Genomic DNA, 12,891 nt, shown 5'->3' on the forward strand with positions numbered 1-12,891 from the left:
GGAAAGCTGGAGGAAAGCTGGAGGAAAGCTGGAGGAAAGCTGGAGTAAAGCTGGAGGAAAGCTGGAGGAAAGTTGGAGGAAAGCTGGAGTAAAGCTGGAGGAAAGTTGGAGTAAAGCTGGAGTAAAGCTGGAGGAGAGCTGGAGGAAAGCTGGAGGAAAGCTGGAGGAAAGTTGGAGGAAAGCTGGAGTAAAGCTGGAGGAAAGTTGGAGTAAAGCTGGAGGAAAGCTGGAGTAAAGCTGAAGGAAAGCTGGAGTAAAGCTGGAGGAAAGCTGGAGGAAAGCTGGAGGAAAGCTGGAGTAAAGCTGGAGGAAAGCTGGAGGAAAGCTGGAGGAAAGCTGGAGGAAAGCTGGAGTAAAGCTGGAGGAAAGCTGGAGGAAAGCTGGAGGAAAGTTGGAGTAAAGCTGGAGTAAAGCTGGAGGAAAGTTGGAGTAAAGCTGGAGGAAAGCTGGAGGAAAGCTGGAGTTAAGTTGGAGTTATAAGGGAAATAAGGGACAGTTTCTGCAGCGAAAAAGAATCAGTCTAATGATGTCTGCCATTAAAGGAATAGGCCACCGTTTTTACATACTGAGATATGTTCTTACCTAACCTTAGCCGGGTTAATATATCCCCGTCTGGTCTTTGTCCGTGCGCTCACACATACGCAGCCTCTCCCACATGTCACATAGCTCCAAAAAAGCTCACGATAGAAGCTACCAAGCTCTTCCACGTGTTCCCTATTTAAATAAAGTTACGTGAAGTGTTTTCATGCAAAGTATATTTACACAGAAATGTAACGTGTCGATTTTATAAGCAAATAAAAAGGGGGACTATATTGTGAGGCGTAATGATACGAGGAGTAAAACGTCCGCGCAGTAACTCCTAAAGACTTCCCGCTCACTTCCGTCAATAACCTTTAGGAGTTACTGCGCGGACGTTGTGCTCCTGTATCATTACGAGCGCACGGACAAAGACCAGACGGGGATATATTAACTCGTCTAAGGTTAGGTAAGAACATATCTCAGTATGTAAAAACGGTGGCCTATTCCTTTAAAGCTTCAGGAGGTGAACAAAATGAATTTGAAGATCTCAGATTCAAACTTCTGCTGAACATCACTGATACAAATATGAGGGAAAAATGTATTGCAAGTTTTCTGTCATTTTATGTTTTCATAGAAACATAAGGCATTTTGTGCATTAATATGACAAAAACGACAAAATCTAAATAATGGACAGAGTTTTTGGATAATGTAAGTTATTCAGAAACTCAAATGTTGCCTTGTTTTTTTTTTGGGGTTCAAAACTGAATAAACCAGGCTGGGAATAAGAGATTAAAAAATCCAGGTCTGTAAAGTTCAGAGTCTGTAGGAGCTAAAGTGGAACACGAACCTCATTCAGAGAAAACCAGCCCTAAAGTCGTCTCTCACAGGAGGAAATGACCATATTTGGTCATTCAGGAGAAAGACGACTTCAGGTTTATCTCCAGCTCCAGACAAAACGTCACTAAATAAAGATCGTACGGGGAGAGTTTAGTCTTGGTCTGCAATACAATAAAATATAATCTGTTTACATTTAAATCTATAAGAAAGAGCTAAACGTACTTCAGTGCAGTGATATGACCTCACTGACTCTGGTGGATCAGGCTGGTCACAACAAATCCACAATCAGACCTTTAGAATCTCTTTATCAGCAGCACTGAGGATTCTAGAGGAAATCACCACAGTATCATCACTGTCAAATATTGACCAAATATAAAAAAATTTTGAATATATAGTTAAATCAGCCAATCTAAAGTTACTATTCAAGATTGTTAATAATGTGGCCCCTCCACCACTGAAAAAGTTTGTCCAATTAACATCTGATCAGAGTCAGAACAACAAGGTCCACAGTCAGAGGCCAATGAACCAAAACGAGAAACAGCATCAGGACAATCGACATTTTATTTTAAAACTATCTCCGAACAGAACAAACTTCCAACTGCACTAAAACTATAAAAGAAAACAACATGTTCTGGGAAATCAAACATGTCAGAATTAAAGAAAACAACAACAGCAACAACTAAATGTTACATCTGAGAAGGGTAGGGGCGGGTATAGACTATAGAAGAGTTTTCCCTTTAATAAAATGTACTTTTTAAAATTGTATATAAAATGTAAATACTGTCTGTAAATATCATGAACTGTATTTTTTTATGGTTTCTGTACTTGTTTTGTAATTGTCTGTCTCGGGGACGGCAGATGGAGAGTCTGGTACAAAACATCTTTTCATCTGCTGATTAAAGCTCCTGTACACGTCCCTGTCAAAGAAATAACTAAACTAAACTCTTCTGACGTGAAAACTAAGATGTTATGGAGAAAACCAGCGAAAAACCTCCACCTCCATACTTTGACCTGCAGCGTCTCGCCTTCAGCTGTAAATACAAACAGTAAACGTGCTAAATGTTATGGGAGAACTTTTTACAGTACAGTCCTCTTATCTTCACATTTTCTCCTGTTCGGCTCTACCCAAATCTAAAAACTTCTTTGACTGGAGCTCACAGCCCATAGGCCAGCTTTACGCCTCAGTTGAAAGCTAAGACCTATAAAACTGATAGTTTTTTTGTTGCTCTTTATCACGTTTTTGTCGCTTTTTTGTTGCACTTTCATCCTGGTTTTCGTCACTATTTCTACACTTTTTTCCAGAAGCTTTTTAGATTTGGGTAAAGCCAAACTGGCTCAGTTCAGAGATGAATGATCCCTGGTTTATAATCCTATGAACCTAAATGAAGTGTAAATGAGCCGTTTCAGGTCACTAAAGCCTGTCCTGACAAACAGCGAGGCCGAGCGGCGCCCGGATAGGCCACGCCCCCTCCTGTTTAGCGGAGCCGCGAGTAAATCAAGGCTGTGTTTGCTGCGAACGCTCCCCGGAGACGCGTGCTTGACTGGAGCAGCTTTTAGCGCACTGGCGTTTCCTTTTACACACGCACCGCCGGACGCTCCGCCGGGGGGGCCGGAATCAGGCCACGGGGAAGAGAGGGGGGGGGGGGGGGGGCAGAGGGGGAGGAGCCATCTCCACAAGAGCCGAAACATTCAAGTCACACGACACCTGAACATACATGTAACATACGAACAGGACGATCATGTGAGGACGGTCTGCAGGTTTGTCAGGTTCATCCACAGCGTCAAGAAAACTCTAATCTACAGTAGGGCTGAAACAACTAAGCGATTAATCGACGACTAATCGATTATTGAAATAGTCGAAAACTATTTTAGTATCGATTAATCGTTTTCTGGTTCACACAGACTCAAATAGAGCAACAATTACATGAAAATGTAGTATTTTTGATGAAAACCTACTTTGTTTTTATAGCAAGTGTATGTACTACACTTTGTGCATTTCATGAATATCTGTTTGTGTCTCGTCCAATCAGAAGCAGAATTAGCACCAAGAGCCTCCAACAAACATTTACTTTACGTTTACTCCGTCAACACGTCCTCAAGAGGATCCACTTTAGAGTCATGTGATAAAAAAATGGAAAAAATTAAATTTTTCTACACGATTCATAGCCGAGCCACTAATCGATTAATCATAAAAATAGTCGATAGATTAATCGAAATAATCGTTAGTTGCAGCCCTAATCTACAGACACTTTCATTTATTTTTTCCAGATTCTGCTTTCGATACTTTCATTTTTCCAATACTGATAGAACCGAAACTTTACCCTCGATCCCAGACTGATATCGTTTAACTGTACCAGCCCTAAAGACAAGTCGGGCTGGTTAAAGAGGGGGTATTCTGCTTTAAAGAGGGGGTGTTCTGCTTTTTTCAGTCCCATAGCACCAGTCTATATCACACTACAATGATGACAAACCTTCTGTTGGTCTGTAAATGCAGTAAATTAGAATAAAATGTCTCTCTCAAAATGGCTGTAGTGAATGTCTTGAAATAGGCCTCTGTCTCTTTAAGAACCTCTGAGCCTTTAGACACGCCCCCTCCACACGCTGTCTGTGGCATCAGTGGGGAGGGGGTTCTGCTGAGGAGCAGTGGTTGGTTACTCGGCTGGTGACCAAAGCTCGGAGGCGTCTCCAGGAGGTGGGGGCGTTCCTAGGAGGACTCAGGCAAACCTATCCCTAAAATGGCCGCAATCAGTCAAAAATGTGACAAAAATTCAACAAAAATGTGACAAAAATTCAACAAAAATGTGACAAAAATTCAACAAAAAATGACAAAAATTCAACAAAAAAATGACAAAAATGTGACAAAAATGTGACAAAAATGTGACAAAAATGTGACAAAAATGTGACAAAAATGTGACAAAAATTCATAAAAAATTCAAAAAAATTCAACAAAAAAATGACAAAAAATGACAAAAATTCAACAAAAATGTGACAAAAATTCAACAAAAAATGACAAAAATTCAACAAAAAAATGACAAAAAATGACAAAAATTCAACAAAAAAATGAAAAAATGACAAAAATTCAACAAAAATTCAACAAAAATTCAACAAAAAAATGACAAAAACCTATCCCTAAAATGGCCGCCATCAGAGTTTTTACAGATTACTCAGAAATACGTGAATGTGCCAAGGCAACACTTCAGCCATGTTTTTAATGAGGGAGTGACAGAATAACATGATGGAAAGCTGGAAAAAGTACATTTTGCATAATACCCCCCCTGATTTTCGGTACTTTTTCTCGATAAATGATCCACAGTGAGTCTAAAAAAGCCTGAACTCATGAGCAGCTTCAGCACAAATGCAGACGTTTTCTTAAAGGGACTATACGGAGTTTAAACATGTTCAAACTAAGTATTTTCCTCCCCCACATGTTCCTCCATGTCCTCATGTAGACTGAGCTCAGACCTGTTCACCACAACTGCCTCTGAAATCCTGCTCTGTCACTCAGAGCAGCATCAACACCGCCATGCACGAGCTTAATATAGAAGCTGCAGTTACACGTAAGACCTGAGGTGGCAGTAGTGAGTATAAAATGGCTAACGTGAATCAAGTCTCTTTAACCCCTTAACTCCCACCTGAACCGAGCACATGTTCTCCAGTTTGGCTTTACCCCAATCCAAAAGCTTCTGGAAGAAAGCTGTGGAAAAAATGTGACAAAAAAGTGACGACAAATTGATGAAAAAGTGGCAAAAATGTCACAAGAAATTGACAAATAAAATGACCAAAAAATGACAAAAAATGACAAAAATTTGATAAAAAATTGAAAAAAAATGACAAAAAAATGACAAAAAAAATGACCAAAAAAATGACCAAAAAAATGACAAAATTTTGATAAAAAATGACAAAAAAATGACAAAAATTTGATAAATTGACAAAAAAAATGACAAAAAAAATGACAAAAAAAATGACAAAAATGTGACAAAAATGTGACGAAAAATTGATGAAAAAGTGGCAAAAATGTCACAAGAAATTGACAAATAAAATGACGAAAAAATGACAGAAATGTGACAAAATGTGACAAAAAATGACAAAAAATGACAAAAATTTGATTAAAAAAATGACAAAAGAATTGATACAAATTTGACAAAAAATGACAAAAAAAAGGACAAAAATTTGATAAATTGACAAAAAAAATGACAAAAAAAATGACAAAAATGTGACAAAAATGTGATGAAAAAATTACGAAAAAAATTACAAAAATGTGACAAAAATGTGTTGAATCCCCAGCAAAAAAATGTTTAAAAAGAAAACCTGATGACGTGAGGGGAAAGATCCTCTCGGTTCAGGCGGGAGTTAAGAGGTTAAGTGGGAGTTCTGAAGTTACAGCTGTGCCGGAGTTCTTTCTCCTGAACGATGCTTTAAAATAACAGAGGTGTTGGATAAAGAACCGTTAAGGCCCCGGTGCTGAAAGGCAGATATCCTTAAAGACAAACGTTCCAGCCCTCGTCACAAGTTCAAGTCATTTCTCAAAGGCAGAAAAGCATTATGGGAAAAATAGTGAAATAAGGAAATCTGTTTGGACATAAAGAGGATTTCTGGAGGATAATTACACAAACTTTCCTCCACATGAGTAAAAAACAACATGTCAGACACTTAATAACACACACACACCTACACAAACACACACACACACATACACACACGCACACAGTATGAATGGCCACAGTCGTATAAATGAGTGCAGTTGTTGAAGGTGCTCCTCAGCTGCACCAGCCGTTCACCTCCCACACACATACGCACACACACATATACACACACACACACACACACACACACACACACACACACACACACACGCACACACACACACACACACACACAGTTGCATCATAGCGTCACATCGGCAGAATCCAAACCCGCGGTTACGTAAGACACACAGGCAGAGGCTCCGACTCCGACCAGAGGAGAAACTGCAGAGGAAAAGTCTGTTTCGGATTCTCTGAAGCTGAAGCTTATTTATATATTTATCACCTTCCACAGAGGAGTCACACAGCTCCAGGTACACTTTACCCAAATCTAAAAGCTGCTTGAACAAAGGAAACACATGAAAAACGAGATGGAAACGGGACAAAAAGTCAACATAAATGTGGAGAGAATCTGCTTTAACCGAGAACATTTACGAAACGAGAACAAGGATGAAAACTAGGACTTTTTCTAGTAATTATATTCATTTGGAATAAAACACTTAAAGGTACACGGTGTAACATTTTGGACTAAACTGTTATACATCAGTATTACTGCAGTGGGTCATGAAAGCATCTGGATCAGAACCTCTAACCTAAAGCTCACATTCTGCTGACTTTAGTCTCCATGGAGACGAACCCCCTCCCGGTGAAGGAGCAGGAACACATGTTTGTACATTCATGAGGATGTTTCCAATAATGAAAATATCAGAAAGTAAATGCTTGTATTTCAGTTGTACTTATTGGGTGAAATTGTACACAGTGTGGCTTTAGATTTATGACCCAATATCTATAATATTTAAGGGAACAACAGCAGGACCGGGATCTTCAGCCCGAGGATCGACACTTCCTCTGGTGCTGAACATTTTGGACAGGATCTAAAATGGCCTCCGATCTTCACGCCTGACATTAAACACTATGTATTTTCATAAAACACATAATACCAAAGAGAGGCCGAACATCTGCGTGAACGAAGAGGCGGAAACAAAACACTTACGGCTCTGTTTAGACCCAACACGGATTATACAAAAGCAAATTAAAAAGGTCAATATAACATTTCCTCTGTAAAACATATGAGGAACAGCCTGACCGTCGAGGCAAACTATTATTATTATTATCCAATTCTATACTATAATCTAAGAACTGTATTCAAATCCCCAATATCTCAATATCTCAATATCTCAGCTCCATAACTGAGTCAGACTTTGTTCTGAGTAAATACTGTAAATAACCTGAGTCAGTCCTCAGTGTTTCTCCTCATGTCGCTTTAAACTGTGACGAGCTTCAGGCTCAAACTGGTCTGAACAGTTTTTAAAAGTACATTTAGATCCTCAGTCGTGTCATTGATGAATGTTTTGTAAACTGTACAGATTGTTCAGTTTATGGGAAAAAGCATGGAATGTATTTGATATAGTGATTTTTATTATAGATTAGATTTATAAATTCTAATTGTAATGCTTTGTGTTCTCACCTCCAGGCACTAAATCTGCTACAAATCATCTCCTCTCCCTGTTTCAATAAACAATAAAACGTTTAGTTTTGTTAAGTAAAGTAAAAGAACAAACTTAAATCATTTTAGTTGAAATAGGAGAATTAGACCGTAAGCCTTTGTGATGCTCGAGCAGCTGTTTGTCCCTCATGTTGTGAAAAGATCAGTGTGTTTACAGTGTTTATAGTGGGTTTATAGTGTGTTTACAGTGTGTTTACAGTGTGTTTACAGTGTTTACAGTGTGTTTACAGTGTTTACAGTGTGTTTACAGTGTGTTTACAGTGTGTTTACAGTGTTTACAGTGTGTTTACAGTGATTACAAGTGTGTTTACAGTGTGTTAGTGTTTACAGTGTGTTAGTGTTTACAGTGTGTTAGTGTTTACAGTGTGTTTACAGTGTGTTTACAGTGTTTACAGTGTGTTTACAGTGTGTTTACAGTGATTACAGTGTGTTTACAGTGTGTTTACAGTGATTACAAGTGTGTTTACAGTGTGTTAGTGTTTACAGTGTGTTAGTGTTTACAGTGTGTTAGTGTTTACAGTGTGTTAGTGTTTACAGTGTGTTTACAGTGTGTTTACAGTGTTTACAGTGTGTTTACAGTGTGTTTACAGTGATTACAAGTGTGTTTACAGTGTGTTAGTGTTTACAGTGTGTTAGTGTTTACAGTGTGTTTACAGTGTGTTTACAGTGTTTACAGTGTGTTTACAGTGTGTTTACAGTGTGTTTACAGTGTCTTTACAGTATTTACAGTGTGTTTACAGTGTCTTTACAGTATTTACAGTGTGTTTACAGTGTGTTTACAGTGTCTTTACAGTATTTACAGTGTGTTTACAGTGTTTATAGTGGGTTTACAGTATTTACAGTGTGTTTACAGTGTTTATAGTGGGTTTACAGTGTGTTTACAGTGTGTTTATAGTGTTTACAGTGTGTTTACAGTGTGTTTACAGTATGTTTACAGTGTCTTTACAGTATTTACAGTGTGTTTACAGTGTGTTTACAGTGTCTTTACAGTATTTACAGTGTGTTTACAGTGTCTTTACAGTGTTTACAGTGTGTTTACAGTGTTTATAGTGTGTACAGTGTGTTTACAGTGTGTACAGTGTGTTTACAGTATGTTTACAGTGTATTTACAGTATTTACAGTGTGTTTACAGTGCTTTTAGGTTTGAGTAAAGCTGAAGTGGAGAAAGTGCATGAGGGGGTAAGAGGGTAAAGTATTAGTTGTATAGTACAGTAGTGGAAACAACAGGGAAATAAAAGGACCGAAAGAGAATAATCACAGACTCAAACATGTCCGTGCACAAACCTGATAAAAACATCAATTATTTTGAATTTAATCATTAGAAACAACATTAGATTCATGTTGGAGCTTATACCTGAAGAACTACAGCGTAAACCTGAGATTAATCTACAATTATCATCTTCAAAAGTAAGATGAAGGATTTTTAGTTTATCCAGTTTTCTGTTACAAACAAAAGCTGCTGTTGGATTTAAATCCTCTTTAAAGCAGATGTTGCTCAGGCTGAAGCTCCAAACTGATGATGTCTCGTTCAAATCTGTATCTGCTCAGCTCAGGAACCAGCTGGACCTCATCATTTATTATGTAAATGTAAATATAAATATAAATGTAAATGTAAATGTAAATGTAAATGTAAATATAATGAACCGAACATGGGGTCGGCACTTATTGCTTCAGCCGACTCCATTTTGAGCGTCCACTGCAGGAGTTTTGGAAAATACAATGAATGTAAAATTGCTCAAAATAAAAGATACATAAAAAAATAATAATAATAAGAGTGCGTTTGCCATCTCGGGTTACACACAGGAGTCACGAGACATTCACTTCACTCATATACTCACTGTTAAGACTGACTTATGTTTGAGTAACAACACGTCCAGCAAAGGAAACGCTGACCAAAATAAAAACCTTGATATTTCCAAAGAAAACGCAAGAAAATATGTCAAAGAACTCACGGTGCCTTTTATACAATAAAACAGGTCAAGACCCTGGAGCACCACTGCTTTACTCCACGTGTGAGATGTTCCTGATCTGAGTGTCCTGGGTCTCTGTCTGGGACGTCTCTGATGGCCTGGGTGTTTCTCCTACAGCCTCATGTTTCCATAGCGATGAAGGTCGGGGAGGGTCAGTGTATTTATTTATCTCTTTGCTCCTGTGTCTGAGTTATTTAGATTTAGCTTCTCTCTCCTGAAGGACACGGAGCTTCACCAGAGACGCCTCACACATCCAGGAAACTACTTCACATCTTCATCATCACAGTTTTGAGGATTTTTTTGTTCCCAAATTCCTCATTTTCCAGTAATTTTGGATCATTTCTCTCTGGTTTCATGATGCTTTTGACACAGTTTCATATAAAAGTGTCATGTCTGATAGACTTTGATGAAGATGATCTCGTTAGTGACGCTGTTCTGGATTTGAGCCATAGTTTTCTCGGGTTAAAGTGTAAATGAGTGACGGGAAAACTCTCATCAAACACCATTAAATCATCTCAAATCTTTGCAGGTTCCTCCAAAAAACACTTCCTGGATCCTTCATTTTCCCTGAAGAACTGAAAGCGCTGGAGAAGAGTTACAACACAAGCGTAAACCACCAAATACTCTTTCCCATTTTCCAAATATCCAAACATCTGAGGCTGGCGTTTGTGAAAAAGCCACGCAAAGACACAGTGCGTAAAAACCACAGCCCTTACCTGCGCCTCCAGCGGCTCCTGTGGCTCCCGTGTCCCGCGTTCGGACTCCGCTCCCGGATTCGTCCCCAAAACGCGAACAACTTTACGGTTAATCCCACTTCTGGCTTCCACGGAGCGGACCGGAGCCTCCGCGGAGCTCCGGGGGAAACCACCGGAACGATAGAGCGCTGAACAACCGGCCGCCAAACGAGCAAACCCCGACACTTATCCGCCGTCGTGAAGCCTCCCCGGTCCTTTCTACGACTCGTTTTAAAAAGCCTGTTCTCGGGGAGCCGGTGGAGCCACGTCTGTCTGCGCCGCTCGGGCTCAGCGGTTCGTGGCCAGAGGGGCACTGATGTAACGGGGGGGGGGGTGATTAAAATTTCATGGCGTTCATAAAAGCTTCTTCCCCCCAAAACAAGCGGGGACAAGCGGCGCGACACGAGAGGGATCCCGGAACAGCTGGCGAGGCGGAGTAGAAAATCCAATCCCCCGAAAGGTGATGGAGGTGCGGACTGACGTGAGGACTGACGCGGGGTCAGGGGGGGGGCTGGAGCCGAAGCAGAGCCCGAGCCGTGACACAAAAGTTCCGGGGAATCGACTTTTACGCGCTCCCCGGGTCTCCAGAGCGCACAGCTGCGCCTTAACGAGCCCCCAAAACTCCGCCTCCTTCTCCGTCTCCCTGCGCCCCCCAAAAAAAAACAAGTCCCAAGTTTTTGGAAGATGAAATCCAAAATGTGTATGATCCGAATGCCCGCGCGGTGTCCCACACACTGCGGGTGCTCTGAGGAGGTTCCACCGAACGCGGAGGATCGGAGAGGAGGATGCACGAGCAGAGCGCGGCGGAGCTCCCCGTCCGTCCGTCCTTCCCACTCGCACCGGAGCGCGCGGAATTGATGCGCTGCCGGAGAAGAAGAACCAGCGCGCGCTCTCTCTCTCCTCTCTCTCTCTCCTCTCTCTCTCTCTCTCTCTCTCTCCCTCCTCTCTCTCTCCCTGCTCGGTTTGCGCCACTGCAAAAAAAAAACCCAAAGGATGAGACGGGAGATCGGTGCTCAGGACAAAGCCACCATGTTTTACGCAGGTGTTCCTCTGGAAGAAAGTAGCAACCAAAAAATGTCAGCGCGAACAAAATCCCACGAAATCTCTCCCCCCTTCTCTCTCTGTGTCTCTCTCCCTCTCTCTCTGTGTCTCTCTCTCTCTCTCTCTCTCTCTCTCTCTCTCTCTCTCTCTCTCTCTCTCTCTCTCTTCTCTCTCTCTCTCTCTCTCTCTCTCTCTCTCTCTCTCTCCGTGTCTCTAGTGTCCGGACCCCCGCGCGCGCCAGAGCAGACTGAGCAGAGAGAGACGTAGTGAGGAGATAAGGCGATGTGGCCCAGTCAGAGCAGGAGGAGAGGCAGGAGGAGGAGAGGCAGGAGGAGAGGCAGGAGGAGAGGCAGGAGGAGAGGCAGGAGGAGAGGCAGGAGGAGAGGGAGGAGGAGAGGGAGGAGGAGAGGCAGGAGAGGCAGGAGGAGAGGCAGGAGGAGAGGCAGGAGGAGAGGCAGGAGAGGCAGGAGGAGAGGCAGGAGAGGCAGGAGGAGAGGCAGGAGGAGAGGCTGGAGAGGCTGGAGGAGAGGCAGGAGGAGAGGCAGGAGAGGCAGGAGAGGCAGGAGGAGAGGCAGGAGGAGAGGCAGGAGGAGAGGCAGGAGGAGAGGCAGGAGGAGAGGCAGGAGGAGAGGCAGGAGCAGAGGGAGGAGGAGAGGCAGGAGAGGCAGGAGGAGAGGCTGGAGAGGCTGGAGCAGAGGGAGGAGGAGAGGCAGGAGGAGAGGCAGGAGGAGAGGCTGGAGAGGCTGGAGGAGAGGGAGGAGGAGAGGCAGGAGGAGAGGCAGGAGGAGAGGCAGGAGGAGAGGCAGGAGGAGAGGCAGGAGGAGAGGCAGGAGGAGAGGCAGGAGAGGCAGGAGGAGAGGGAGGAGGAGAGGCAGGAGGAGAGGCAGGAGGAGAGGCAGGAGGAGAGGCAGGAGGAGAGGCAGGAGAGGCAGGAGAGGCAGGAGGAGAGGCAGGAGGAGAGGCAGGAGGAGAGGCAGGAGCTGTCCCTTCAGCACCACACACACGCCGGCACTGCCCGCGCGCTCTTCTCTTCACTAACGGCGGGTCCACAGTTTATCTGGACCTGGCGTGGGTGCGCGAGGACAGGATTTAAAGCTTAGACCGGGGGGTGACCAGGTTTTCACTCCCGTAGAGATGATGTGGAGGGACTTTGAATGAAATGGAACAATCGACAGACACGAAGTTTCCAGACAAAAATGGCTGCTTGGCGCGTGGGAGTGTCGGAAAAGCGGGACACCTGGGACGGAAACGGTGTAAAACTGGGGCAAAACTGGGACCGTCTCGGGTAAACTGGGCCCGAGCCGAGACTATATCAATGATGCGTCTTTTCCAAGTAACCAGATGTCAATAACACTCCCCATGTCAGAGAGTCGAGGTCCGTGAGCCACTGGAGTCAGAGGGTGAGAGGGCGGGAGCGCGCACGTGGGGCTCCTCGCGCTCACTGCTCAGTGTAGAGTGTAATGTCAGAGTGAGAAAGTGAAGTGAGTTGTCACACACAGCGCGCCTCGGTTTTTGCTGGATCATGGCGCTGATGTGTGCCG

General features: G+C 42.9%; 2 protein-coding genes across 3 annotated transcripts in view; one reads left to right on the plus strand and one right to left on the minus strand.

Annotated features, from left to right (window-relative positions):
• Positions 1–10,462, minus strand: part of il1rapl2 (interleukin 1 receptor accessory protein-like 2) — a 545,467-nt gene extending 535,005 nt beyond the window's left edge. For both annotated transcript variants that reach the window (XM_079556204.1, XM_079556203.1), the window contains exon 1: positions 10,292–10,462. The gene's annotated coding sequence lies outside the window, so the exon portion shown is untranslated. The remainder of the gene's footprint in view (positions 1–10,291) is intronic.
• A 1,336-nt stretch (positions 10,463–11,798) lies between these two features.
• LOC306963446 (uncharacterized protein) lies at positions 11,799–12,443 on the plus strand (the record flags this gene model as incomplete). The annotated part of the gene is made up of 1 exon (XM_079557013.1): positions 11,799–12,443. A coding segment is annotated over one exon (645 nt), but the record flags the coding sequence as incomplete, so codon positions are not given.
• Between the last annotated feature and the right edge of the window lie 448 nt (positions 12,444–12,891).

This window comes from Gobius niger (assembly GCF_951799975.1).
Source record: "Gobius niger genome assembly, chromosome: 5".
In the NCBI taxonomy this organism is placed as follows: Eukaryota; Metazoa; Chordata; class Actinopteri; order Gobiiformes; family Gobiidae; genus Gobius; species Gobius niger.